We start from the raw sequence: 27,553 nt of genomic DNA on the forward strand, positions 1-27,553 counted from the left end.
TTTATCTTCTATTTCCTTGAGTGTTCCAGTCTTAACTGCTATTCCCTCATGGGTTCTTTAGATACACACAGAGTCACACCATTTAAGCCACTAATACAATCTTTAGGGAAGTGCACGGTGAGGTCTTGAGGACCACCTTGCCCGAGCCTTCAATTTTAGGCAACAGTTTCTGTGCTTGGCTGCTTCGGGGTTCTGTCCATCTTCTGAGAGACTGACACAGAAGGTGGCTTCCTGACCGCTGGTCCATTTTACGTTACCTGTGTGTGCATTGTATCTCTGTACTTGTAGCTACGATGACTTTGAAAGGATTTTCTGATGTTTCACCGAAGACTTACCCACCCCTAAGGATTTCTTCCCTGCTATTTTTAGATTTACTGTGTTATGTTATGACAGCTTACCTTAATTTCTGTGATCTGAGATTGCGTGTTGGGCCTTTGAAATTTTTATCTATTCTGAAATTTGTTCTGAATAATCCTACTTTATTTCTTTCTTCCTTTCCAAGTATGTAAAAAAAATTATATTGGGCTGGAGAGATGGCTCAGTGGTTAAGAGCATTGCCTGCTCTTCCAAAGGTTCTGAGTTCAATTCCCAGCAACCACATGGTGGCTCACAACCATCTGTAATGAGATCTGGTGCCCTTTTCTGGCTGGCAGACATACACACAGACAGAGTATTGCATACATAATAAATAAATAAATAAATAAATAAAAATTATATTTTAGAGGAGAAAAGTATGCATTAGCTCTACTTCATTATCAGTTCAGTAACTCGTTAATTAAACATTTCAGGGGCCACCTCCTGGTTCAGTGGGTAAGCGGAATGCAAGCCTGGCAACCTAAGTTCACTGCCAGGAGCTCTTGTAAAGATGGAATGAGAAGCACATTCCATAGAGCTGTTCTGACCTCCACGTGTGCACAGTGACACATGCCCCACAAGCCCTGTGTAGCATCTATGCAAAATAATCATTAAGTAAGTAACATTTACTGAAACCCCTTTAACTCGGATTGTGTTCAGTTTATGCAGCTGACCCCTCTATAGTGTGATATGTTAAATGTACTCTTCCCTCCCTACCTGTCTGGTCCTCTTCCATTCCTACACATGCACAGCCTGTGGCTTGTTCTCCGTCTTGGAATTCATGACTTTCTGATTTCTGTGTTTTGTTGTTTCCCAGAATTGCACCCAGCTCAGTGAAAAATGTCCTATTCCTGCTCATACCTAGGCCTCGGCTGTTCTTACAATCTTGTATTCATAGTTTGGATTTTTGTTCTTTGTTCTGCACTGCTTTCAGTTTTTCTCTATTCCAGTTTTTATTCTCACTGCTCCCTCTAGTTGTTGTTAGATGGTATTTTTTGACAGTTGCCCTGGAGAGCCCAGACTTCTGGTCCAGTCCAGTGCTTCCTTCCCTTGTTTGCTAACGTTGGGATAAGAGTTGAATTAGTAGGGGCTTCCATTATCAATGTACAGATACCTGTATCCGCCAGAGAGAGAAGAACATATATGGATTGCATACCTCAGACAAGATGCATAAACAGACACAGTATTATTATTATTTTATTGCAATCTCTTCTCTCCTCCCCTCATATGGACAAGTATGACCTTGAATTAATTCCTTTTTGGATGGATTTTCACTGCTGTTCTTTTTTTTTTTTTTTTTTTTTTTTTTTTTTGGTTTTTCGAGACAGGGTTTCTCTGTGGCTTTGGAGCCTGTCCTGGAACTCCCTTTGTAGACCAGGTTGGTCTCGAACTCCCAGAGGTCCGCCTGCCTCTGCCTCCCGAGTGCTGGGATTAAAGGCGTGCGCCACCACCACGTGGCTTCACTGCTGTTCTTAATAATTTATCTTTATGTGGGTTGGTGTGAAGATTTCATATGAGATCCCATGGATTTGCATACAGACGGGTATAAACTGCCATGCAGGTGCTGGGAATTGTACCCAGGTCCTCTGCAAGAACAGCCAGTGCTCTTAACCATTTGAGCCATTTCTCCAGCCACAGACACAGTATTATTAAGTCACTTTCCACAGGGGATGGGATAGTAAGTATGAACTAGCTCTCTTCAGTGAGGGATTGAAATTAATTTAAACATACATGGCTTCACTGTGGATTTGCTTTTAGATGTGAATTTGGTTGTCTTGTTAGAAAGCTGCTCTATGCATTCATTATTGTGTATCAGCTTAGCTCTGACATTTCTTACCTGGTTAAAGAGTAAAGCTTGGAACCTACAACGCAGTATTTCTTGGAGATCCACGTTTTACTAAACAAATCAAGTGACTTGGAAATGATCTTTCAGTATAGATGAGTAACAGGGAGAACTCATTAATACTAAGTGTCTATCAAGGAAAAAAATGTCTGTGCTTCTTGAAGTTAAGAGCCAGCCTTACTTTCCAGCTTGACACTAGATCGGTTTCATTACCTTTTGGCCTGCTCTTCTATACCCAGTTCTCTTTGATGCCAAAGATCTACAGTAAGAGACCCTGAGACAGCTGCTGGTGGCGCTGCTGGTTTGCTGGGAAGGGGAATTGGATTGGTGGAACTGACGATCCCTGCTGATTTGGGCATATTTTATAACAGAGTGGGCTGATGTAGATTAAAGTCATGATGATGCTCCGTGGGTGAGGACACTTGCTGCCAAGCCTGGTGACCTGTTTGGTCCCCTAGACCATGATGTAGAAGGAGAGAACCAGTGTCTTCACATTTAAACTCTCAACATTGAAACTGTTCAAAATCAGGTTTCACGATTAATTGAGGCTAAGTTGCAGATAATGAATATTCCAGATTTAATTTAAAATTCTAAAATCTAAATCTAGATTTAAAATTCTGCTTTAGAGAAGCCTGAGGACCAGGTGGTGATGACAGATGCAAGGTGGATCTCTGAGATTGAGGCTAGAAAGTGTAAACGAAGTGAAAAACAAGACAGTTTTCTTTTTTATCTGCAGTGATCTCTGGGGTGGTGCTTGAGCTCAGGGTTGCCAGGAACCTGCTTTTACCATCCTTCCCTCTGTCATTGTGTGGCAGGTTCATACCGCATCTAAGTCATGGAAGAACTTCATAATTCTAGCGCTGTCTCCTGAGCTGTGGGTATTCTTAACTATCCTGTATTCATACGTGAGCTTTTTATACTTTACTCGACACTGTTGCCAGTCTGTCTACTCATAGTGACTGCAGCCTTCGGAATGTAAACAAGTGATGCTCCTTTATTTCTCAGTGATCCATAAAGTTGCTTTTGTATATTTCTTTCTGCCCAGACACTTAGGAAAGCTTTAATCTCCTCCTCAGTCCAGTACTTTCCAACTCCACACCCCATATTGAAAGTGATCTGGAAATGATTCACTATTTCTAGCTAACATTGTGTTTCCTAGGAAACTAGGGGCCTGGTTGTCAATCAGTGCCTGAGAGCTTGAAAGGATGTAGTTTTAACTGGTTCAAGCTGCCTAAGGGAGTAACTTGAGCATCTGCCAAATGAGCTGGCTTGTTGGTTAAAGAACTCAGGACCTAAATGATTGCTAATCTTACTGGTTTGGGCTTTAGGGGAAATTTACCTTTGGGGCAAAGGAAATAAATGCAAACGATTTTTGAAGTATTTCTTTTCTTATATATTTTTGGCTTTATTTAAAGTGTTTTTTTTTTAATTACTTGGAAATGGTTGGCAGTGGCTTTGGGGATTTTTTAAATGTTTATAGTTAATATTAATAACTCTACATTTAAAAAGCATTACATTTTGTGCTGAATGATAGCTTATTGTGTAAGGGCACTTGTTATTGCATGGGAAGGACCCAGGTTTGTTCCCAACATCCACATGGCAGGTCACAAGTGTATGCAGCTTCCTTTCCAGGGGATCTGACAGCACCCTCTTCTGGCCTCCGTAGGAGCACCAGGCACCCACGTGGTACACATCCATACATGCAGGCAGAACATCCATGCACAGAAGATAATAAGAAATTGAATTAGATTTTGACTGAGCTCCATACCTCATGCTAACTTAAAGACCATTGTTTCATGTGGGTGACGGTGCACACCTTTAATCCAGTATTTTAACTCTGAGTTTGAGGCCCTCTTGCTATACATTGCAAGTTCCAGAAGAGGCAGAACTACATAGAGAAATGGAGTGGTGTTTATTGGAGAAAGTTTTCAAAGTGTGAAAAGCAGAAGACAAAAGCTTGAACTGTGTGTGCTAATTAGTACTTCAGGTCCCTGCACACTGGAGGTGTGCACCCATGTACTCAGGAGCACCTGTAATCCCTGCAGCTGGAGATGTGCCCCTGTGTGCCCACAAGCACCTGCAGTCCCCCAGCTGGAGGTGTGCCCCTATGTACCCACAAGCACCTGCAGTTCCTGCAGCTGGAGGTGTGCCCCTGTGTGCCCACAAGCACCTGCAGTTCCTGCAGCTGGAGGTGTGCTCCTGTGTGCCCACAAACACCTGCAGCCCCCCAGCTGGAGGTGTGTTGATGCATGATGGTGAGCACCTGCAGTCCCGTGAAGCTTGCTGATTTGACAGACGATCCATTCCTTTGTTCACAGGGGTCAAGAGAGCGCTGGCATTGTGACCAGTGATGGGAGTTCAGTGCCTACATTCAAGGTGCATAAGGTAAGTGTGAGCCCTAAATCCTGGTGATATTACAACCAACTGTTGCCAGCTGGTCATTGGTATCTGGGGTGGGGCTAGGCACAGGAGTGTGCATCTTTAATGTCAGGACTCGGGATGTGGAAGCAGGTGGATTTCAGAGTTTGAGACTAGTTTGTTCTGCACAGTGAGTGAGTTTCAGGCCAGACTTGGCTACACAGTAGATGTGTTTTCTAGGTAAACAAGTCAGTAAATAAGTAAAGTGTGGGGATATGAATAAAATTGGAACTAGAACCGTTTGGATCAGCAAACTGGATGATTCTTGGGTCAGTCTACTTCCAGCTTTGTGTCCTCGCATTGGTCCAGTTAGGGTGTATGTCTTCCCCAGTGATGTTTCGCTAACCAGTGCATGCAAGCCAAGGGGTCCATCAGTTTCAATACTTTTAGGAATCCTTTTTTTTTTTTTTTTTTTTTTTAAAGACAGGATTTCTCTATAACTTTGGAGTCTGTCCTGGCACTCGCTCTAGACCAGGCTCACCTCTAACTCACAGATCCGCCCGTCTCTGCCTCCTGAGTGCTAGGATTAAAGTCGTATGCCACCACCACCCAGCATAGTTAGTGTCATAAAATAGAAGTGTCTCAATGCTGTGGCAATCCTGAAAACTAAATTGCTAAGTTCTAAATGAATTTAATGTGAAAACCTGGAGTCCAGTTTAAATCCACTAGAATTCTGATGCACAGAAGACCATGAAATGCTTGTCTGTTTTGGATTGCCCATGCCTAGTCTTGTCATTAGCAATACCAGTTTCTGGTTTTTCTTAACATTTGCTTTTACATTAACTTCTCAAGGGAATGGGTCTTGTAAATGACGTTTTTACTGAAGATAATTTGAAGAAATTGTATGTCTCAAATCTTGGAATTGGTCATACGAGATATGCCACGACGGGAAAGTGTGAGCTGGAGAGTTGCCAGCCATTTGTTGTTGAAACTCTGCATGGGAAAATAGCTGTGGCCCATAACGGTGAACTGGTAAATGCAGCTCGGTTAAGGAAAAAGGTGAGTGGGTTCTTTACTGGCTCCTTGGGTGTTATGATAGTTAATGAAAAGACACTGATGATCTAGATCTAGGGCATCTTCTAATTATTGCCACTTGTTACCTCTGTTCAGGAAACCATTGCATCAGAATTGCCCGGCACGCTTGCTCTGACTCCAGATTCTTGTACTCCCCAGGCGACTGGAGGCAATGCCACTTTAGTGCTGTGATTTAGACCATTGATTTATGGGGCTGTCAGCAGCATGAGGAATTGCTGTCAAGATCCTCTTATTGCTTTGTCCTCTGTTCAGAGTTTGTGTGAAAGGAAAACTAAGCATTGTTCCCTGCGTCCAGACTCTGCACAGCATATTGCTATGACCAAACATGGAATTTCTTAAACCAGCCTGTTGGAGGCCTGTCGTTCCAATCCCCTCTGGTCCCATATGTTAGAACTCATTCTCATGAGGCTAAAGCCCAGTTCAGATGCCCACTCCAGTCTAGGCCCTGAGCACTCAGGGCCTATAGGCTGTACACTGAGTTCCCACATCCCCTCCTTGATTCCACTTGGTAAGGGAGTGACTCGTGGAACTCAGAAAAATGCTTAATTTATGCATATTAATTTATTGACCCCTGGAAACCACTCTGCAGGCACCAATCAGAAGCTCCATGGACCCAGTCTTTTAGTCCTGTAGCTTGACCTTTGCTGGTCAACTTGAGCTTCAAGGACTGTTCTCCTTAGAGGTCTGGTCTAAGACTGAATGTAGCCCTCTGTTCACACCATTGGTTTCCATGGTAGCTGCCCTGTATCCTGACACTGTCAAGGAACATCTAACCACCAGACATAACATTATTATATTATTATACAAATTTCTTTAGTGGCCAGGCAGTTTGGGGATTCTGTGCCAGGAAAGATTAGGCTGAAATTGATGTGTGTTTGGCTTTTTTTGGCTCTCTGTGTCTCTTAAATGTAGATAAAAATATTTGGAGTTGAAAGTAGAAAACTGTCTATTCTGAACATGTATAGTGTTCTTCCTCGTTAGTCCCCTGAATAACCTGACAGTAGTTACAATGTGCTTGTTACTGTAAGAGTAGAAAGAGGATTTTAAGTAGGTTTTGTTTGTTAGTTTTCCTTTCTGGGAGTTGGACCCAAGACGTCATGTGTGCTAGGCAAGCACCGAGTCACTGAGTTATGTCCTCTGCCCACGTCAGTGTGTTTAAGGGATCGAAGCATCTGTGGAGTTTGGTTTGTCTAGGGTTATCCCTTATTTCTGACTCTTTTCTCGTGACCGGGTCTTACTGTTGCCCAGGACACATAAGTAGATCTAGCTAACCTGAAACTCCCCTTGGTCCATCTTTCAAGTTCTGGGATTACGGGCATTTCCGCTTCTGAACAATCTCAGGAAAATGCAAAAAGAAAGTGGACTATAGACTCAGAAATCTTTATCTGACATGCTTAGGTGGGAGGTCTTTCAGATTCTGTAGTGTTTGCACCTGATGAACTGCAACCAAGTCAACGTGTAGCTTATATATCGTGGTACAAATTTAACATGTTGGCTAAATATAATTCTGTGTGCTTTTTGTTTGTTGGTTGGTTGGTTTGTTCAGCTGAGCTCTGCTCTGTTCACGGAGAAGTCATGAAGATGCAAAGTATCAACAGTTCTGAGCCCACGGGGTCAGTGTTACCACCCTGGGCTTTACGTGCCCGTGGCCCAGCTTCTAGTGTTACAACCCTGAGCTCAGAGTGTTGGGTAGGCACAGCTGGTGACTTCTGGCAGCCTGGGAACCCTTCCAGCAGTTGGGTCTGACAGCTTCTCCACAGCTCTGCTGCCTCTCACCTTCTCCATGCTGCCCTCTGTCCTTTTGATTTTGTGGATATGCGTGTGGGTCTGAGCGTATGTGTCCTCCCACATACATGATGGTGCCTCAGGAAACCAGAAGAGTGCATCAGATCCCTGGGTGCTGGAGTTCTAGGTGATTTTTGAGCTGCCATGTGGATGCTGGGAGTCGAATCTGTGTCCTCTTAACGGCTGAGCCATCTTTCCAGCCCTTTCCACAGGTCTCTATAAATCTCTGAAGTCTTTGGTAGCTGTGGTCCTGACCACCCCCTTGAACTCTTTAGCCTTCTTTGAGTTGTTGCTGGGTGTCCCTGGGATGAGGAACCCCAAGGGACTAGGTGTTCCTCACACAGCCCACTCAGCCTACTGGACCCATAACGAAAGGCCCTAAATAAGCAGCAAAACTAATCAAATTGGTGACTTTGCTGCAGCCAAGGTGCGGTGGGCAGGAAGTGTCCCAGACAGACGCCCAGAGGCTGAGAGGAGCCTAGCTTACATTTGTGGACTACCTGACCTGATGCAGAGTTCCTGCCCTGGGGAGCTGTGGACAACTGCAGTGGGGTTGGAATATCTAGATGGCTGCGAGGTGCGGGCTGCAGGCTGGATTGTGTGAAGGATCTCTGAAGCTGTCAGGGCCTAGGAACTTTTGAGAGTTCTTGGCAATTGGCAAGCACCCCTTTTCCCCTCCCCGTCTGAAATTAGTCTCAGTGGAGTCCACTGTTGGCCTGGTTCTCCCTAACGTTATCCTGACCCATTTATTTGGCAACTCTCAGGATTCCCCTGAAGATGGTAAAAGCTGAAGCTGGCTGTCACTCTTTCCAGGAAACATCAGGCACTGCATATCAGGTGGCACTCCCAGCAGAGGTCCTCCCAGCCCCGCCATGATCTGGGGCCTCAGAGATCACAGTAGCAGCTCTGTAGCCGGTGTCTCTGCTTCTGTTTCTGCTGTCGTCAGGCAAATACTGGGTGGCTCTCCGGTAACTGCTGCACTGGCCAGCCCAGGAAACGACTGACAGCTGTCAATCATGGATGAGTGTCCAGTCCTGACAGTTTCCTTTCTTTGAGCTGACGAGGGAGGGGGACTTGATTGGTGGGAGGGGGAGGAATGGGAGGCGGTGGGGGGAGGATGAGACAGAAATCTTTAATAAATAAATAAATTAAAAATAAAAAAATAAAGAAATAGGTAATGGGTGTGGTTACAGAGTGGTGGCTGTGGACTCGTGACCTCTTCGCCCTTTGGAGGAGCCTTTGGAGCATTCTGGTGTTTTGAATTAGAAAATACTCTCTATGTTTTTGAAACTTAAGAAGCCATGTGAGGAAAATGAGTACAAACTTGAAAATGATAAATTTGAGACAAGTATAAACTGGAAATGAGCACAGGAAACCAGAATCTGGTGGTCGGGGCGGAGTTCTTGCTCAGGCAGCCTGTCCATGGCACGTTGTTGGGGACCTTCGTCTTTTAATGGTGTCCAGTTTCTGTGTGTACGTGGTCATTTCATCAGTTTATTGCTGATTACGCAGCATCTTTATATTCCTGGTAGCCCCTTTTGGTCTATTTGTTCATTCAGTTATTGCTCTCTGCTTCCTCCAGTTCATTAGTTCTAGTAACCTTCCTTTGGTAACTTCAGGACCAGGTGGTGGTTAGTATTAGCATGTATAGTGCTAATATACCCACATACATGCACATTTTGTTTAGAATTTTTAGAGCTGATATTTCACATATGGTAAGTTGTTACAGAAATTGAATGATAGTGAATTGTTGGTTTCAAATACCTAGAGCCAGACTTCATCATTACCCATGGCCTGTCTGTTTTCTATTGTAGTGTTAAGTAGCTCCCGCAGCTCTGCTGTGCCCTCTTGGTGAGCAGTGGCATTTGTAGTGACTATAACGTACATCTCTGTCCACATATTGAAAATATGAAAATGAGTATTGTTAAAAATTTAGGCAATTCCAAAACTTTGAATATGAAGTAAATAACCAAAGTTGACTGCTTAAAAATAGTCATCACCGGGCTGGAGAGATGGCTCAGTGGTTAAGAGCATTGCCTGCTCTTCCCGGCAACCACATGGTGGCTCACAACCATCTGGAATGAGGTCTGGTGCCCTCTTCTGGCCTGCAGACATACACACAGACAGAATATTGTATACATAATAAATAAGTAAATATTAAAAAAAAGAAAAGATCTTTAAAAAAAAAATAGTCATCACCAAGAATTCAATTCTAAAGAATATACACATCACTTTTTCCAGACCTATCTTTACCCATTTAGCTATCCACTGAAAATGCTTTTTTGTGTCCACCTAATTATCCTCCACATGCTTGTGGAGCAGCTTCCGGGTTAATTCTGTGCAGAACTTCGTGATGATAGAGTGCACTCACCCGGTGTTGATTAGCTATCGCCTCCATTTCGTCCTTTGAAGTGTTGATCCCTGTCTGCTGTCAGTGCTCACAAGTATGGGTGTTCATTTATGCCAGCAGCGCACTCAGTTTGAGAGTCACGGGCGCAGTTTGCTGCTCTTCGGGAAGGAGTGTGCCCTCTTCAGGGTTATGGAGGGTAGAAAAGGCGGCCCACAGTTCAAGCCACCCATACTCACTTTTGCTTTGTGTCTGCTAAAGCCCTTTTCTGCCTGGCTTTGGAGACTTCCCATTGCTCTCAGCAGTAGTACCCTGTCACGAGTATGCACAAACAGTAAGTGGGGTTTAGGGGTTGTCACTTCGTATCTGTAGGATGTCTGGTTTCTATTACTGTTGGACAATAGCGGTCTAACTATGAGCCTTTTCTCTCCCATAGCTTCTGCGTCATGGCATTGGGCTTTCCACGTCCTCTGATAGTGAAATGATTACCCAGTTACTTGCTTACACTCCTCCCCAGGAACGAGACGATACCCCAGACTGGGTCGCAAGGTAACTATATAACTAGCTGACACTTGCAGCTCTGGCTATGAGAGCTTAACTTGTACAACATGTTAACAGCCAGGTTGATTCATTCAGTTACTTGTGGTTCCAGGATTAAGAACTTAATGAAGGAAGCGCCCACTGCATACTCTCTGCTCATAATGCACAGGGATGTCATTTATGCAGTGCGTGATCCATACGGAAATCGTCCTCTCTGCATTGGTCGTCTTATTCCAGCTTCTGATTTGAATGGCAAAGGTAATGAGCTTCAGTAGGATTCGATATTAATAATCTTTTCAAAATCATTGCTTCTATTGGCAAGATTTCTCCTTTCTCCCTTTTTCTTCTATGAGCTCCCAAAATCTGTGGATACAGGAAGCAAGGGAGGAAAGAAAACACAGTATCTTTATTTCCTTTATGTTTAAAGTTTCTGTGAGTGTGTATAACATTGTATGTAGGTGTGTGCCCCTGTGCCGTTTCTGTGTCTAGATCTGGTATCGTCCTCTATCACTCTTGACCTCTTCCTGTGAAGCAGGGTCTCTCTCTGCATTTGGAGGTTGCTTGCAGCCTACCTTAGCTGGAGTTACAGGGATGTGCAGGATGCCAGGCTTATTTTGTGGGTGCTGGGATGGGAACTCCGGTCCTTATGATTTCACAGCAAGCTTTCTAGCTTTTGATGTCTTTTAAAGATGTGTGCATGGGGTAGAGGCATACACATGTATGAATGCATGGAGGAGTGCTTGCCTGTGCGTGGGTTGAGAGAGGCCAGAGCTCAACTTCCATTATCGTCTTCCCTTGCTTTCTGCTTTACTTTTTGAGATGGGATCTCACTGAAACCTGAGCTCACTGTTTTCAGCGAGGGTGGATGGCAGTGAGTTCTCTGGGTCTCTCCCAGAGGTGGGGTTCCATGTGACCACTGGCATGCTCAGCCTTAAGGAGTCACTGGGATCCAAATTCAGCCCCTCGTGTTCACATAGCAAACACTTCACTCACTGAACCACCTCGCTGGCTCGCTCCTTGTTTAGTTTTAAAGTGTATTTCCCAGGCTGTGTTTGACTCCTCTTGTATTTAATACTGTATTCCTATTTTTTTTCAGAATTGCTAGTTCATATTTTTGCCTAACTATCTTTTTATTTCTGCAGTGATTTTTTCTTTGTGACATATTGTCTGTATTATTCGAATCATCTCATAATGCTATCAGGAATCTTGGATTATTTATTATATCATACTGGAACCAGCTGCTTTTATTGTGATGCTAATAATACCTTTTATATATTTGATGTTTAACTATTCTCATGAAGTTGTTTCCTTTTTTAAAGCTCTTTTTTAAAAGTTACTTTACAATTTTGTGTTTAAATCCACACAAATAGCAGTGGCATGGTGGGGGCGGGGGAGTCAGAGGACCTCCTGCTCAAGCTTGGGATTCCTTTCCCCACTGCCACGTGGCTCCCAGGATTGATCTCAGTTGTGAGATGTGGAAAAAAATCACCCTTGACCTGTGAGCCCTGTCATTCGCCTGAAAACCTCTTTTAAAAAATTTCCTTGTGGGAACTGGGGGTGTAATTTTTTAATATAGTGCTTGCCTGGGATGTGCAAGACTCTGTTTGGGCTTCTATTCTGGGGGCGCCATACTAAAAGCAAACAGAAAACAGAGACGTTCCTGTACCCAGTGACTGAAATGATTGTCTTGTGGTTTCTAGAGAAGAAATCTTCAGAGAGTGCAGGATGGGTGGTGTCTTCCGAGTCGGGCAACTTTCTCTCTATTGGCGCAAGGTAAGTTGTATCCTCTTTATTATTTCATGTTGTTTTTACATCATGAGGACATTTTTCTGCCAAATTTGATAATACATGCTTGTAGTTTTGGCTTCCAAAAGCCTGAGGCAGGTTGATTATAAGTGTAAGAAGAACCTGAATTCTATTTATGACCACCCTGTCACCCCACCTCCAAACAAACAAACAAAGAAACCAGATTGGACAGGGGAAGGGGGGAGGGAAAGAATAGAACTGTTTTATTCAGACATAGTGATGCACACCTTATAAGTGCCGAACAGGCTAGTCGTGATTTTGAACATGGAAAATCATTTGAACCTTGAACTCTGGAGTTCAATACCAGCTTAGGCAAATGTGTATCCAAAAAAAGAGGTGAAGAAATGTATGGCCAGGTGGTGGTGGCACAAGCCTTTAATCCTAGCACAGGGGGGCTGGAGAGATGGCTCAGTGGTTAAGAGCATTGCCTGCTCTTCCAAAGGTGATGAATTCAATTCCCGACAACCGTATGGTTGCTCACAACCATCTGTAATGAGGTCTGCTGCCCTCTTCTGGTCTGCAGACACACAAACACAGACAGAATATTGTATACTGTATACATAATAAATAAATAAATATTTAAAAAAAATCCTAGCGCAGGGGAGGCAGAGGCAGGCATGTCTCTTTGAGTTCAAAGCCTGGTTTGAGCAAGTTCCAGGACAGCCAAGGCTCTACAGAGAAACCCTGTCTCGAAATACCTTCCCCTACTCTGAAAGAAACAAAGACTAAATGAAATGAGTTTGGGAATTATTGTTTTTAAAGGGAGGTGATTGGTATTATTTTCATGACCAATTTCTTTGCTATAAGACAGCACCTGTGAGTAGTGTCCATAGCAACTGTACTGACTTTAATGTCCCAGTGCCACTTTCTGGTTCTGAAAATACTTTCTTTCAAAATGCCACAAGTCTCCAACTTGATTTGATTTTTTTATTTTTTAAGTATGGCTGTGTTTGCGTTTGATTCCATGTCTCTCACTAACCCAGGCCACCCTGGAATCTGTGGCATTTCTCTTCTGCCTTCCGAGGGCTAGGACTACAGTTTGAGACACAATGCCCAGCTTAGACAATTTAGTTTGATGATTTTATAATGACATTTATTTAGTTGTGTGGGGAAGGACACATTTGGAGGTCAGAAGATAACGTGCAGGGGTCAGTTCTCTTCTCCTAGAGATCAAATCCATGTCTTTAGATTTAGCGACAAGCACTTCTACTAAAATGGCTAAAGTCTTACTATCCAAAGTAGGGACTTGGGCTGGGAGAAGGCTCTGTTGGTAAAGTGCCTGCTGCCTGAGCAGTGGACCTGAGCTTAGATCCCAACACTCAAGGGAAAGTTGGTTGCAGTATAATCCCAGGACCTGAGGGGCGACTGGGGAGAGGTTTCTCGTTTGTTTGTTTTACATTTCTTTATTTTGTGTGGTGAAGGGGTGTGGGTGCCACAGGGCACCTGTGGAGAGATCAGAGGACAAGTTGTGAGAGTCAGTTCTTTCCTTCTGCTGTGTGGGCTCCAGCAATCAAACTCAGGTCCTCAGACTTGGAACCAACTGTCCTTAACCGTACTGAACAATTCACTGCCTCTTTAGGTCATGCTCTTAAGAATAAAGTAAGCCAGGCGTGATGGTGCATGCCTTTAAATCTGGCTCTCAGGAGGCAGGCAGCCGCATCTCTGAGTTCAAGTCTAGTTTGGTCTAGGAGGGCTAGTTACGGGACAGTCAGGGCTGACAGAGAAACCCTGTCTCCAAAAAACAACAACAAAAAGAATTAATCTTTACTCCTCTCAAAAAACACATAGTTACTTTCATAGTGAAGTGATATTATAGATTATATTGTATACCGTATCAAGATTTGTCAGTGGGCACATGAATGAAAGTACTGACTGGCTCCTTTATTGATAAAATAAGTCCCTTATTTTTAACATTTTTATTTTAAGAGTAGCAGGGTTATATAGTCTTTTCTTTTGCCTTATAAAAATTAGCATATACTCATCGTATAAAATGATAGATTTCACAGATGTCTTCTGTTTGTTTGTTCTAAGATATTCTCATGAAGTCAAGCCTGGAGAAATTGTAGAAATATCCAGGCACGGTGTCAGAACTCTTGATACGATTCCAAGGTCTGAAGGAGACCCAGTGGCTTTTTGTATCTTTGAATATGTTTATTTTGCAAGACCAGACAGTATATTTGAAGGTAAGTCATTTCTTTGACTCTTTGTATGAATTTCATTTATCTCATTGAGACATGACAGTTCTTGGCCAAAGGCTTGTGTGGCACTTGGGAAGCATATGGCTCAATAGGAGCTATGAATATGTCACTGAGCTGCAAATCATAATCACCCTTCTTTTCAACTCTTACATTCTATTGTTTTTCTTTGTTTTTTTTTGTAATAAAGGGTATAACTTTCAAATACATTTTATGGTGGAATTTTGTATATATCACACAATTGAATCTCTTAGTTTATGTCTTTCTACTTTATTGTTTCTGTATTTTTTGTTCAATCTATAAAATCCTTACACCAGCTTTTTAGAAACCAATATTGTTCTCAGTTAAGACAATCTTATTCTTTTCCAACCATTCCAGGCCAGATGGTTTATACAGTAAGGTACCGCTGTGGCCAGCAGCTGGCGATTGAAGCGCCTGTGGAGGCAGACTTGGTTAGCACGGTTCCAGAGTCGGCTACACCTGCAGCTCTTGGGTATGCGGCAAAGGTATTGACTTTTAATTATTCAGTGAGTTGTTCTTCTGTCTTTCAAATACATACGGATTAGAACGGGAAAATTCACCAACTTACTGTAAGAAGGAAATGTTGGGGTCTAATGTTGATTCCTGTTCAAGAATTTTTAGCCGTTTCTTTCAACAAAATGTGGGCTGAGATATTGGGTGGTGGGTAAAGGCTGACATGTGAGTTTGCTACCTAAGACTCTGAAGTAATAAGAGTGGCGGGGCTGCGTTCCCAGCACCCCGGCTGCCTGCTCAGCTAGCTTATGCCCCGAAATAACAACACACAAACTGTATTCATTTAATCACTGCTTGGCCCTTTAGCCCTAGCCCTTACTGGCTAATTCTCACATCCCGATCAACCCATCTCTAATAATCTGTGAGAACCGGTCTTACCGGGAAGATTCTAGCCTAGTCCATCCTGGGTCGGAGCTTCATCGCTTGTGTCTGCCAGGGAACAGGGCATGGCGTCTCTGCTGAGGCGTCTGCTCCGGAGAGCAGAGCTGTGGAGTCTCTCAGCTCACTTCCTCTTCCTCCCAGCGTCCTGTTCTGCCTACTCCTCCCATCTATCCTCTAACCAATAAAATGGGCCAGGGCAGTACCTTTATTAGCTAATTACCTTCCTCCATCATTTCCCCTTTTTCGGTTTAAACCAAAAAAAAAGCTTTAACTTTCACATAGCAAAATTACATATAACAAAACAGTTATCAAGTAAAAGTTACAATAATCTTTATCATAACTAAGGAAAACTATAACTATAACCAACTATTTTTTAACTCCATCAAAGACTCCAGAAAGATACAATACTACATAAGCAAACAGGAAAAAAGCAACTTTTAAAACTCTAGAAATGATAGAGACATCTCGCTGCCTGGACAGTCACCCAAAGTTCCTCTGTACCGTTGGGGCATCCATCTTCAGCCTTCAGACCCATGGTATCCAGCAGACATTTCCGTAAAGCAGGAAAATTCAAAGTCAGTTCAGCCACTATCTGTTGTGTCCTGCAGAATGTCTCGCAGACTCTTTCATGAATCAGGAACCCCGAAAGATCATCTCACCTTAGGCAAGTTCAGTAGTCCTCTCTCTGCGGGTTCTCTGTGTCCAGTTTATGCAATAGTCCAGGCAAGAGCAGTTTCTTGCCCAAATGGCTATCAAACTCCATAACGAGCCTCTTCGATGCCCATCTTCCTCTTGAAGTAGATTGGTGCTGTCAGGAGCAGAGTGTCTCATTGTCATGAAAAGTCCTATTCTGTAATCTTTGAAAGACATGAAGAATGTCTATCTAAAATATATCTCTATATATCTAGAAAATCTAATTAACATGACTACAAGCTTTACTATTATCGATGATTATCCATTAACAACCTATATTTCTTAATTATACAGTACATATTTAAATGAACTACACAATCACAATACCTTAATCAAAATCAGAAACACTTATACATATAACAAAATTGACCTTAAATCTCTATCAATAAAGCAAAATCTATACTAATGCAAATTATTCATATCTATATCATATCCCCCTTTAAATGTAAAAGAACGTTTATAAACCATATTTGGGAACATGGGCGCAGTTTTTTCTTTCCAAACTGCTTCCTGCTGAATGGGGGCGTCGTTAATTAGGTCTTTCATGCTATAACCTGTGTGTTAGTTTCATCTCAGTTGGCAGTTGAGCGAAGCAATTTTCTGAAGATGTTCACAGCAACTCTTCAGGAGGGCGTGGTCCATCATACCAAATCGGAGTAGAAGAAATGAACAGCGTCTCATCCTCTGTGAAAACAAAATAAGAAACTCCTTTCCAAAGTATCATGTCCTTAGATCCAAATTTCAAATTTAAGGCATTTTCAAAGTATCTATGTTGGATTAGTTCAGCAGCATTTATAAACAAATATCTTTTAGCAGTTGTTTGTCCTTCCTCAGCATTCTAACAATTCAAAGAGAGCATAATAGCATACAGTATCAAAATTCTCTTTGTATTTTCCATCTTTGTGCAGCTGTGTTTTAACCTCTATTTTGTTTATTTTTACTTTTAACTCTTTGCTTTTTGAGGCAGGTTCTCTGTATCTTTGACCTGAAGTAACTCTGTAGACCAGGCTGTCTTTGAACTCTCAGAGATCTGCCTGTCTCTGCCTCCCAGGCATTCGGGATTAAAGGTGTATACTACTACACCTTGAACTCACAGAGATCTGTTTGTCTCTGCCTTCTAGGCACTGGGATTAAAGGCGTGTGCTACCACACACAACAACTCTCTTCCTTTTTTTTTTTGTTACTTTAAGAACTTTAAATTTTAGTCTGCATATATTTTTAAAACACTTCAAACCATTTAGAAATTTTCTTTGTCTTTGAATCTCTCTTTACTGTAATCTCTCTTTTTCTGACCACACAAGTCTTTAATTTACCAAGCAATATCAGTAGGATTAAAGGCGTGGCTTTGCCGGCTGGATCCAGCCCATTCCTTAGCTTTCCAGCCTCATGGCTAAGGTACTGGCTGTAGCCAGCAAGCGAGCTTCAGCACCCTGTGCTTGCAAACCGCACAAACTGCCTGTGTAAAAGAGTCAGAGTTTGTCCTGGCAGGACAGCCCAGAAAGCCGGCATTTTTAAACGGCACAGCTTTTTTCCTGCTACGGCTGAAAACCAAAAAGCATGTGTTCAGCTTTTCGTCAACACCGTTTAAGTGTTTCGTGGCAGGACCTCTTAATGAGCTGCAGGCTTTGCAGCTAAAGCTGAGTCAGGAAGCCTCTCTTAGATGAAAGCGCATGCTTGCCTCTAACAAGCAGAGCAGGCCCGAGAACACAGCGAGTCTAGTTGCCATCAAACAAATCGTAGCACTTTACTCCAAATGCTCTATTCAAAAGCTCTGTCCCCCACAGGAGCCAGACAGAGATCGCAATGGCGGCACAGCCCCAGGAAGTCGCGCTTTAAAATGACACAGCGTTTTTTCTGCTACTGTTGCCAAATCAGGAAATCTCTCTACAGCATGCCACCAACAAACAGCAAAAATCTGTGTTAAACTCTCTCTCCCTTATTTTTAAGCCTTCTCAGGTTTTTTAAATGGGTTTAGTTGTCCACATGTCTGGGCGCCAACTGTAGTAATAAGGGCGGCAGGGCTGCGTTCCCAGCACCCCGGCTGCCTGCTCAGCTAGCTTATGCCCCGAAATAACAACACACAAACTGTATTCATTTAATCACTGCTTGGCCCTTTAGCCCTAGCCCTTACTGGCTAATTCTCACATCCCGATCAACCCATCTCTAATAATCTGTGAGAACCGGTCTTACCGGGAAGATTCTAGCCTAGTCCATCCTGGGTCGGAGCTTCATCGCTTGTGTCTGCCAGGGAACAGGGCATGGCGTCTCTGCTGAGGCGTCTGCTCCGGAGAGCAGAGCTGTGGAGTCTCTCAGCTCACTTCCTCTTCCTCCCAGCGTCCTGTTCTGCCTACTCCTCCCATCTATCCTCTAACCAATAAAATGGGCCAGGGCAGTACCTTTATTAGCTAATTACCTTCCTCCATCAAGACTCCAGTGGTGGAAGCACAGAACTGACCCATGTAATCTGATTTCTGTACCAGCTATGGTGTGCACATGCCCGTGGATGCACATGTGCACAAACAAGAAGCAGTTTTTATTCACCTAAAGATGAGAATATTGGATCTCATTTTTAATTTTGAGCAGCATACAGAGTAATGAGTTTCACTGTGACATTTTCATACACTTGTATTTTCTCCAGTTCTTCATCGTCCCTTTCCCACCGCCTGTCCTCTGTCACTTTGCAGTCTCTGGCTTCTCCACACCAGTTCTCCTTGTGCTGTGCTGTCCCGTGTCTTCCTTTACCTCTGTATTCTTTTGCCTTGTGGCCTGTTTGTCTCTCCTCGTCCCCTTTCTTTTTTCACATCTCTGTCTCTGTCTCTCTCTCTGTCTTACAGACACACACATACACACACACATACACGTACACACACGCACACCAGTGTACACTATATTCAGGTTTATCTAACTTCTTACTGGTGGTGTGTCCATCTTTTTCTCATCATTTTGTTGTGATGCTTTTGTGGGTTTCCACAGCACTACTTTCTTTCTTTTGGGATGGAATCTCCTTTGTCCAATTCTTACTCTTTTTCATGGCATTACGCAGAGGTCTGGCATCTTACTTACTGACAGTCTCTGGCCTCACGCATTGTTTGAAAAGATAGAAACTGCATAGGCCTGCAATCCCAGTACTGGAGCAGTAGAGGCAGGAACACTGCTGTGAGTTGGAGGCCAGTCTGGGTAGCATAGCAAACACAGTGAGACCATCTCTAGGGTGGCATCCATGAATATGTGCAGAATTTAGTGGTGTAGTTGAGCATCCCTACTTAGCCTCTAAATGAAGTCCCGAGTGTGTGTTAGAGCGATGGGTACCGTGAGGAATGGAGGAGTGTCTCCCGTCCCTGAAAGGCGTCTTCTCAGCCCAGTGTTGCTACTAACAGTGCATTTATTTCTCCCCTGCCAGAGTGGACTGCCATACGTGGAGGTGCTGTGTAAAAACCGATATGTAGGAAGAACCTTCATCCAGCCAAACATGAGGTTAAGACAACTTGGTGTTGCAAAAAAGTTTGGCGTGTTGACTGACAACTTTAAAGGCAAGAGAGTTGTCCTTGTAGATGATTCGATTGTGAGAGGCAATACCATCTCACCCATTATAAGACTGCTCAAAGAATCCGGGGCAAAGGAGGTGAGTACTGTTGAAACAGTCCTTGTGGCCCCCAAATCAACCAAACAATGTTGGCATCAAAGTTAACGGTCCAGTGAATAGGTAGGTGGGATTTAACTCTGCTTATCAGATGGCTTTGTGATAGCTGAGCAGCAATATGGAGAGCATGGATTAACTACTCTTACATTATATGAAGTTTAATCTTTACTATATTAAAACTAAACCTAAAAGAAACATCCCTTTTTTTAACAAAGTTTTTTAAATGTAACAAAAATAGAACAACATAAAAATATAAGCGTATTTGCTGTATTGTCTATTCGAAGATACAGAACCAATACAATGGATTTAACCCAAATTAGTTTAGTATCACTTTATCTTCTGTAAAATAGAGCTTTAAAAAGGATTGCTAAGCATGTGTCTAATTTTGCTGTTTTAAATGCTTGGATGCACATTATAGGAGATCTTGTTTTTATGTACTTAACTTTATTGAATTTTATATATTGTTGTTTTTACAAATTGAAATTTATTAAAATTGTTGGGGCTGGAGAGATGGCGCAGAGGTTAAGAGCACTGCCTGCTCTTCTAAAGGTCCTGAGTTCAATTCCCAGCAACCACATGGTGGCTCACAACCAAACCATCTGTAATGGGGTCTGGTATCCTCTTCTGGCCTGCAGGCATACACACAGACAGAATATTGTATACATAATAAATAAATAAATATTTAAAAAAAATAAAATTGTTTGAATCATCATGATCTGAGCCTTTTAAAATTAATGCCCACCTTAATCAAGAAGCTTGTTTGTTCCCACCAACCAATCCTCTGTTCTCTTTCCTTTGCCCTGTCTACTTCCTAAAACACAGTATTGAAACTGGCCAGTAAATAAATTTCAGTGGCCTTGAAGTGTTTGTGTGCAAGGCTGAAAAACTCCTTGCTTTCCTGGTGATTTAGCTTAATGAGAAAGGCATGCTGGGAGTCTGAGTACTTTCACTGAAGAGAGTGAGGACTGATGCCCTCTTTTGGCCACTGAGTGTGATGTGAAACACTCACATGGTGCTCAGACAGACATGCAAGCAAAAACTCACACATAATAGAAAATGAATATATTTAATAATATATCTAATCTAAAAATTTCCTATTCAGTGAAATGATTTCTATGGTTTACCTTGTTGCTAATGTTGTTAATTGAATGTTCAATAAGACAGTTTTATAAGTATAGAGTATGCATAATTTATTTACTGTGAATACATGATTTCTTTCTAAGGTGCACATTCGAGTCGCTTCCCCACCAATAAAATATCCTTGCTTCATGGGAATAAATATACCCACCAAAGAAGAGCTGATAGCCAACAAACCAGAATTTGATCATCTTGCAGAATACCTCGGTAGGTATTAAAATTTCTGTAGATTGTAATTGTTGGTTTGTTTGTTTTAAATTTTAAGTGCACATTTGTGTAAAACAGCAATAAGAAGCTGATTTACAAAATAAATTTGAGTGCTGGGATGTGGCTCAGCATTATAGTTCTGCACCACAGTTTTGGGGACCATAGTTGAGTTCGCAGTTGCTGGGTAGGTATGGGTGCCTTTGTGACTCCAGAGTTGAGCACGTGGAGACCGTATACCCAGAGTAAGCTGATTAGCCAGACTAATGGAATCAGTGACTCTGTGACCCCTAACTCTAAGTAGAGCCTTTCTGTCCTGTCCATCCCCCATGTCTGCTGCCATAATCCTCCTGCAGCCTCTTTTAAAATAACCACTCTGAGGCTTAATATTAATTATAAACTGGCGCATTAACTCAGGCTTATTAACTAGCTCTTACAACTAAATATCTGTTTCTATTAATTTGTGTATCGCCATGTGGCTGAAGGCTTACTGGTGGTTTTTTGGCATATAGTCCTTAGGTAGGTATATGCTGTCTCCCTGACTCTGCCCTTCTGTATGTGCTTGCATTTCCTGCCTGGCTATATTCTGCCTGACTATTGGCCAGTCATCTTCTTTATTAACCATGGAAATTGAACATCCACAGCGTGCTGAAAGACTTCCCATACCAATTAGCCACGCCCACACACATGCATGCACACGTGCATGTGGGGAGAAAAGACATTCCATATCAATTAGCCTTGGGCCTCTATAACCACGTCCACACATGTGCATGCACAAGTGCACGTGGGGAGAAAAGTCATTCACAATAGCAACAAAACTTATGTCTTTTAGAAATAATTTAAACATAAGGATTTCAGATTCTGCTTTGTGGGGTGGCTTATGCCTTTAATTCCAACACTGGAAGCAGGAGCAGCTGGAGCTCTCTAAGTTCAAGGCCATGGATAAAGACATTTCTTTAAAAAAAAAAATCACTCCAGGGGCTGGAGAGATGGCTCAGTGGTTAAGAGCATTGCCTGCTCTTCCAAAGGTCCTGAGTTCAATTCCCGGCAAACACATGGTGGCTCACAACCATCTGTAATGAGGTCTGGTGCCCTCTTCTGGCCTGCGGACATACACACAGACAGAATATTGTATACATAACAAATAAATAAATAAATATTTTAAAAAAATCACTCCAGATAACTCAGCAAAACAGTTTACTTTTATACATACATATACAAAGTTGTGTGTAGTGATATTCCTTCAAAAATATTTTTATAGACTTTATATCATGGTTTTTACCTTTTTCCAGTTTGCAATAGTATACTCAGAAAAAAACATGTGGGGCTGCAGAGACGGCTCAGTGGTTAAGAGCACTGACTGCTCTTCCAGGGGGTTCTGAGTTCAATTCCCAGCAACCACATGGTGGCCCACAACCATCTGTAATGAGATCTGGCGTGTGAGCATATATGCAGGCAGAATGTTGTATACATAATAAATAAATAAATAAATAAATCTTCAAAAATTAAAGGACTACATATTCAGGCTGGCATGATATTGCACATCTTTAATTCCAGCACTCAGGAGGAAGAGGTAAGCAGATCTCTAAGTTCGAGGCCAGTCTGGTCTACATAGTAAGTTCCAGGACAGCTAGTGATTTGTTGAAAAATACTCAAAAAAAATATGTGGACTACATCGTTAATATCCAGAATTGGAAATCTAAAATTCATGCTCAGGTGGACATACTGCCTGTATCAGAAACTCCTGTAAGGGTCTCCCTCATTATTGCATCCTTTCCAGAATTCCATTGTTCTGAATCCTCGCTTTGCCGCCATTGTTTCTACTTATACACAGATTAGCTATTCCAGATCTATGCAGAAGTAGATGGGCGGTCAGTGAACTTTACCATGGTCTTTACCAATTTTAGCTTACTATGTTTTCTTTGTATGTATGTACGTATATGGGACTGTCTGTACATGTACGTATGCATGTATATTTGCTGAGCCATAGAAATTAATTTGAAACCCTGAATTTAAAAAGTTATTATCATTATATGTTAAGTAGACATTGAACACTATTCTAAAAAGTAAAAGTGCTAGGGCATTTTTTTATATTAGAAATTATATAATATTTTATATTAGATGTAGTCAAAGCAAGATCAGAAGAGAAATGACTACACACACACAATCAGAACCCTACCTCAGACCCACCCCACCCCCACACACACAGAGAATTAAATCCAGGGACTACTGCTTCTAAACAAGCATTTTATCCCCAGGCCTCATTCTCAAGTCGTTCCCTCTCCTTTTAAAGGTTGGAACTGTCCTGGGTAACTTGACCTAGAGATCATCTTGTCTCTGCTTCCCAAGAAACTGGGATTACAGGTTAGAAGTCATCGCATGCAGCTTCCTTTTCAGGAAAGCTGAAGGAGACTTTCCATGCTGACATAAATGATGCTTTCTGTAGCTGCACTGTGGTGGAGCGTGTTTTCCTCCCTGGAGCAAAAGCTTGTGACATTTCCCTTTCCTCCTGCAGGAGCAAACAGTGTTAAGTATCTGTCGGTGGAAGGACTGGTTTCATCTGTGCAACAAGACATCAAATTCGAGAAGCAGAAAGTGAAAAGACATGATACTACAATTCAAGAAAATGGCAATGGTCTGGAATGTTTTGAGAAGACGGGACACTGTACAGCCTGCCTCACCGGGCAGTACCCTGTGGAACTGGAATGGTAGCTGCCTGGATGGAGTGTCTTGAGACTGAACTTGATCGGGAAGTGGTTTATATACTATCTGTTACTCAGTTGGTACAAAAGAGATACCACCTGCTTGTGTGTGTATACCTTTATAAGCTCTGAGAATTCCTGAGGTTACTAAATTGCTATAATTGAATCATGATGGTTACATGTAATACAACATGTAAGGAATTTTTTTTTATACAAGGATTGACTTCTCACCTAGGAGAAGGCAGGAGGTGAATGGTATTTCCCAGGCCCATGCTTGAAGGGTTTGCAAGAGGTTAGATTAGGGATGTGTAATATACACAGGACAAGGGGCTTTATAATGTTCAGGAAAAATTGGAATTCCTCGTGTCCCATAGAGATCTAATCTGTAGTCTAGTCTGAAGGAGGGGCCGCCCCCTCCTCAGCACACACATCTGTGGTTCTGGGGATCAATGGACAACTCAAAACAAAAACAAAAAGGAAAGAAATAAAAACTACTTGAGAAGCTGAGGCAGGGGATTCTTGGGTTCAAGGACAATCTGGGTTTTCTGCCTGAGGATTAAGTGTCTTTCTGTGCCTCGGAGCCCCCGTTTATTTAAAGCATCTAATACACAGTAGGAACGTGAATACACGCCATACATAGGTGTTTAGAGGTATCATTTTACCCTTATGTTTTAATAGCGCATGGTCGTTAGCTTTTGCTAAGTAAGTTTTCACTTACATTAGGATGGAGGGAAATGTTCAGATTTGCAGACCTCTGCCGTCTCTTTGGGATGCACCAGAATGATGGAAAAATGTATCTGAGGCCTTCTTTTTGCTTGGACTCAAAGATGTGATCGATGACATCTAGTACCTTAGGATACAAGCCTAGCAAATAACTTAGTACATTGGAAGTAGAAAACAAAAATTTGAATTCCAAGTAAGCCTTTGTCCTTAATTTGATTAGATTTGGCTGTCTGGATTGAGTGCTTGATAGTTATGCATTCTTTTATACATACAGACATTGGATTGAAATTGAACAAATAGAAACATACTAGGGGCCGATTTTGTTTAATGGCTCAGACAGCTACTGTTGGGGAATATTTGCCTGTACCCAAGTGTCAGTTAGCTCATAATCAGGTCTTTTCTGCTTTGTTTTGTTAGGTCTAGTGAGATTTTAGTTTCAATTTTTTTATGATGCAGATTTAGAGGATTGTGGTGATTTCCTTACTAACTCATGTTTGTGTAAGTTTTCACGTGCAAAAACATTTATTTCTATATTGTTGCCAAAATTGCTGTAGCTTCCCAACCCATTTAGAAACATAGTATTTAGGGGCTGGAGAGATGGCTCAGAGGTTAAGAGCATTGCCTGCTCTACCAGAGGTCCTGAGTTCAATTCTCAGCAACCACATGGTGGCTCACAACCATCTGTAATGGGGTCTGGTGCCCTCTTCTGGCCTGCAGGCATACACACAAACAGAATATTGCATACATAATAAATAAATATTAAAAAAAAGAAACATAGTATTTATTAATAACTGAAATTATTAGTCTGCCTCTGGTATATAGTCTCACGTGTTACAGAATAGCAGTCAAGATAAACTGTTAGTACTTTTAGGTCATGTGCTTTGGTGTCTGGAATGCTCCTGTGACAGCTGCAGGCAGGTTGACATTGTATAGCCCTAGGGCCGTTTCAGTGGGCGGAGCCTTGTATATTAAATGCATTACTTATGGTGGGCTGGAGGGTAAGCCTTTAGGTCAGTTTTTAAATGGCCTTATTTAAATTTGATGTTTTAAAAAGAAACTCAGGGAAAGTATTAAAACCAAAATCTCTAATTTGACTTTGTGTTTTCCATAGTTTTTATTTTGTTTTATTGGGATACTTTTATAAAGGGAAATGATGTTGTGGTCGTTTGATAATTGTACAACTTTCTTAATTATTTCTTCATTGTAACCTTTTATTTCACAAGTTTCTGAATATGAATTAAATTAACATTTTTTCTACCCGTTTCAAGCCTTCTTTTATCTGCTTTAAATGTATATTACTAGAATACAATATGCAGGAAAAAATGAAAAATGTGTTTGAACACAGTTAAAGTCACCAACTAATGTAAGCCCTTTTTAAAAACCTTTTTGTGATCTTTTTGGTAACAAATATATGTAATAAGTAAGCTACATTATGGTAAAACCATGAAGATGGCAGCCTGGATCATACCTGGCACCAACTGGTGAGATCTCATTTCTCTGATTCAGGCATTTTAATAGGTAGCCCATCTCTTACGAGCTGTGCAAACTTATGCCAAGTAGGAGGGCATAGAATGCTGAATGAGCACCTTGCAGAAAGGTCTTTGGAAACACTGGCAGCCATAGTTGTGTGTTCAGATTTTTCAAAGATCTTCAAAAATGCATACAAAGTAAACAAAAGTGGGACTCCCTCCCCCCTCAGACAGTGGGGTCCTATGCCGTGTTAAAAAGAAACAAGCTGTGGCTGGAGAGATGGCTCAGAGGTTAAGAATATTGCCTACTCTTCCAAAGGTCCTGAATTCAATTCCCAGCAACCACATGGTGGCTCACAACCATCTATAATGGGGTCTGGTGCCCTCTTCTGGCCTGCAGGCATACACACAGACAGAATATTGTATACATAATAAATAAATAAATATTAAAAAAAAAAAACCAAGCTGCCTGTAGTGGTGGTACTCACCTTTAATCCCAGTACTCAGCAGGTAGCAGCAGGCAGGTCTCAGTGAGTTCAAGGCCAGCCTGGTCTAGGGAGTGAGTTCAAGGATGGTCAGGGCTGTTAACACTGAGAAACCCTTTCTTGAAAAACTGAAGGGGGGGTTGAGAACAAAGCTGTGAAGTAACAAGATTTAGTGCATAATCACATGTAAAGGGGCTGTGAGAATGTACACACTGATTTCAACTGCCTGGTTGTCTAGGGAGACAGAAACAGACAAACACAACATGTCTGTGTGTGTATGTGTATGTGTGTGTGTGTTGTAGCATGTAAGTATAGATGACCAGAGAGGCATCAAGACTACCTGGACCTGGAGTCAGTGGTGATTTTTTAGCTGCCTGGCATGAGTGCTAATGTGTGCTAGGAACAGAACTTGGGTACTCTGGAAGATCAAGTTCTATTAACTGCTGACCCATCTCTCCAGTTCATTTGCATGTGTGTGCACGCACAACTGAAGACCAGAAGACAACTGTGGGAATCATTTCCATTGTGTGGGCCAAACTCGACCTTGGGCTCGCTTGTGAGTGCCCTTGTCCTTGAGCCACCTTGCTGCCTCCCTAAGCGTGTTTGTCTTCAAAATGTCTTCCAGGACTGTTTGTGGAGGGTCAGGCTGGACGCCAGCCTTGTGCACGGGGAAAGGAGTTAAACAGCTTAGGGTGAAAATGCTGTGTCCTTGAGAGCAGGTGAGTAAAGAGGTGTCCCTGAACACATTAGAGGGTGAGCCACTCCCCAAACCAAAGCCCCGGGGCTTATCCCACAATGGAAAAATGCCTCTATAGGACCAGCTTCTTTGATGTCTTACCTGCCAAAAGGTGATTCCCATCCCTCTGATCTGATGGTCTCAGTTTATCTGCTGCCTGCTGTTTTAGTCTTGCTTGTGATATATGTAATTTACTCAATTGAAACCAAAACCTTGGCTGTCGTTGCTCATTCTCTGTAAAGGCAAAGCAATTTTCCAGATTGTTTTGGAAAATGAATTTTTGAAGGAAGCAGTGCTGTTCACTTCCCAGGTAACTGGAAAAGGGAAGCAGTGAAATGACCAGACTATATATGAACAGGAAAATGCAGATGACTTTTGAGCTGTCGAATCTTTAACTCGAGAACAATGTGTCTGTTATGGTTATATGAATTGCATATCAGCCAGGTGGTGGTGGTAGGGTACACCTTTAATCCCAGCACCTGGGAAGCAGAGGCAGGCAGATCTCCGTGAGTTCAAGGCCAGCCTG

The 27,553-nt window shown here is 42.3% G+C and overlaps 1 protein-coding gene across 1 annotated transcript in view; it reads left to right on the forward strand.

Moving 5' to 3' along the window:
* The window catches only part of LOC121460625 (amidophosphoribosyltransferase), a 38,748-nt gene extending 13,149 nt beyond the window's left edge, over positions 1–25,599 (forward strand). Inside the window, exons 2-11 of the mRNA XM_041671059.1 lie at positions 4,516–4,582; positions 5,408–5,614; positions 10,219–10,331; positions 10,435–10,580; positions 12,023–12,095; positions 14,160–14,311; positions 14,702–14,829; positions 19,332–19,553; positions 20,795–20,915; positions 23,428–25,599. Of these exons, the coding sequence (XP_041526993.1) occupies positions 4,516–4,582; positions 5,408–5,614; positions 10,219–10,331; positions 10,435–10,580; positions 12,023–12,095; positions 14,160–14,311; positions 14,702–14,829; positions 19,332–19,553; positions 20,795–20,915; positions 23,428–23,624 (1,426 nt within the window). The 3' untranslated portion in view covers positions 23,625–25,599. The remainder of the gene's footprint in view (positions 1–4,515; positions 4,583–5,407; positions 5,615–10,218; positions 10,332–10,434; positions 10,581–12,022; positions 12,096–14,159; positions 14,312–14,701; positions 14,830–19,331; positions 19,554–20,794; positions 20,916–23,427) is intronic.
* The last annotated feature ends 1,954 nt before the right edge of the window (positions 25,600–27,553 follow it).

The sequence above is a fragment of the Microtus oregoni genome, unplaced genomic scaffold, assembly GCF_018167655.1.
Source record: "Microtus oregoni isolate MIOR12 unplaced genomic scaffold, Mior012 000021F_ref0000039, whole genome shotgun sequence".
Classification (NCBI taxonomy): Eukaryota; Metazoa; Chordata; class Mammalia; order Rodentia; family Cricetidae; genus Microtus; species Microtus oregoni.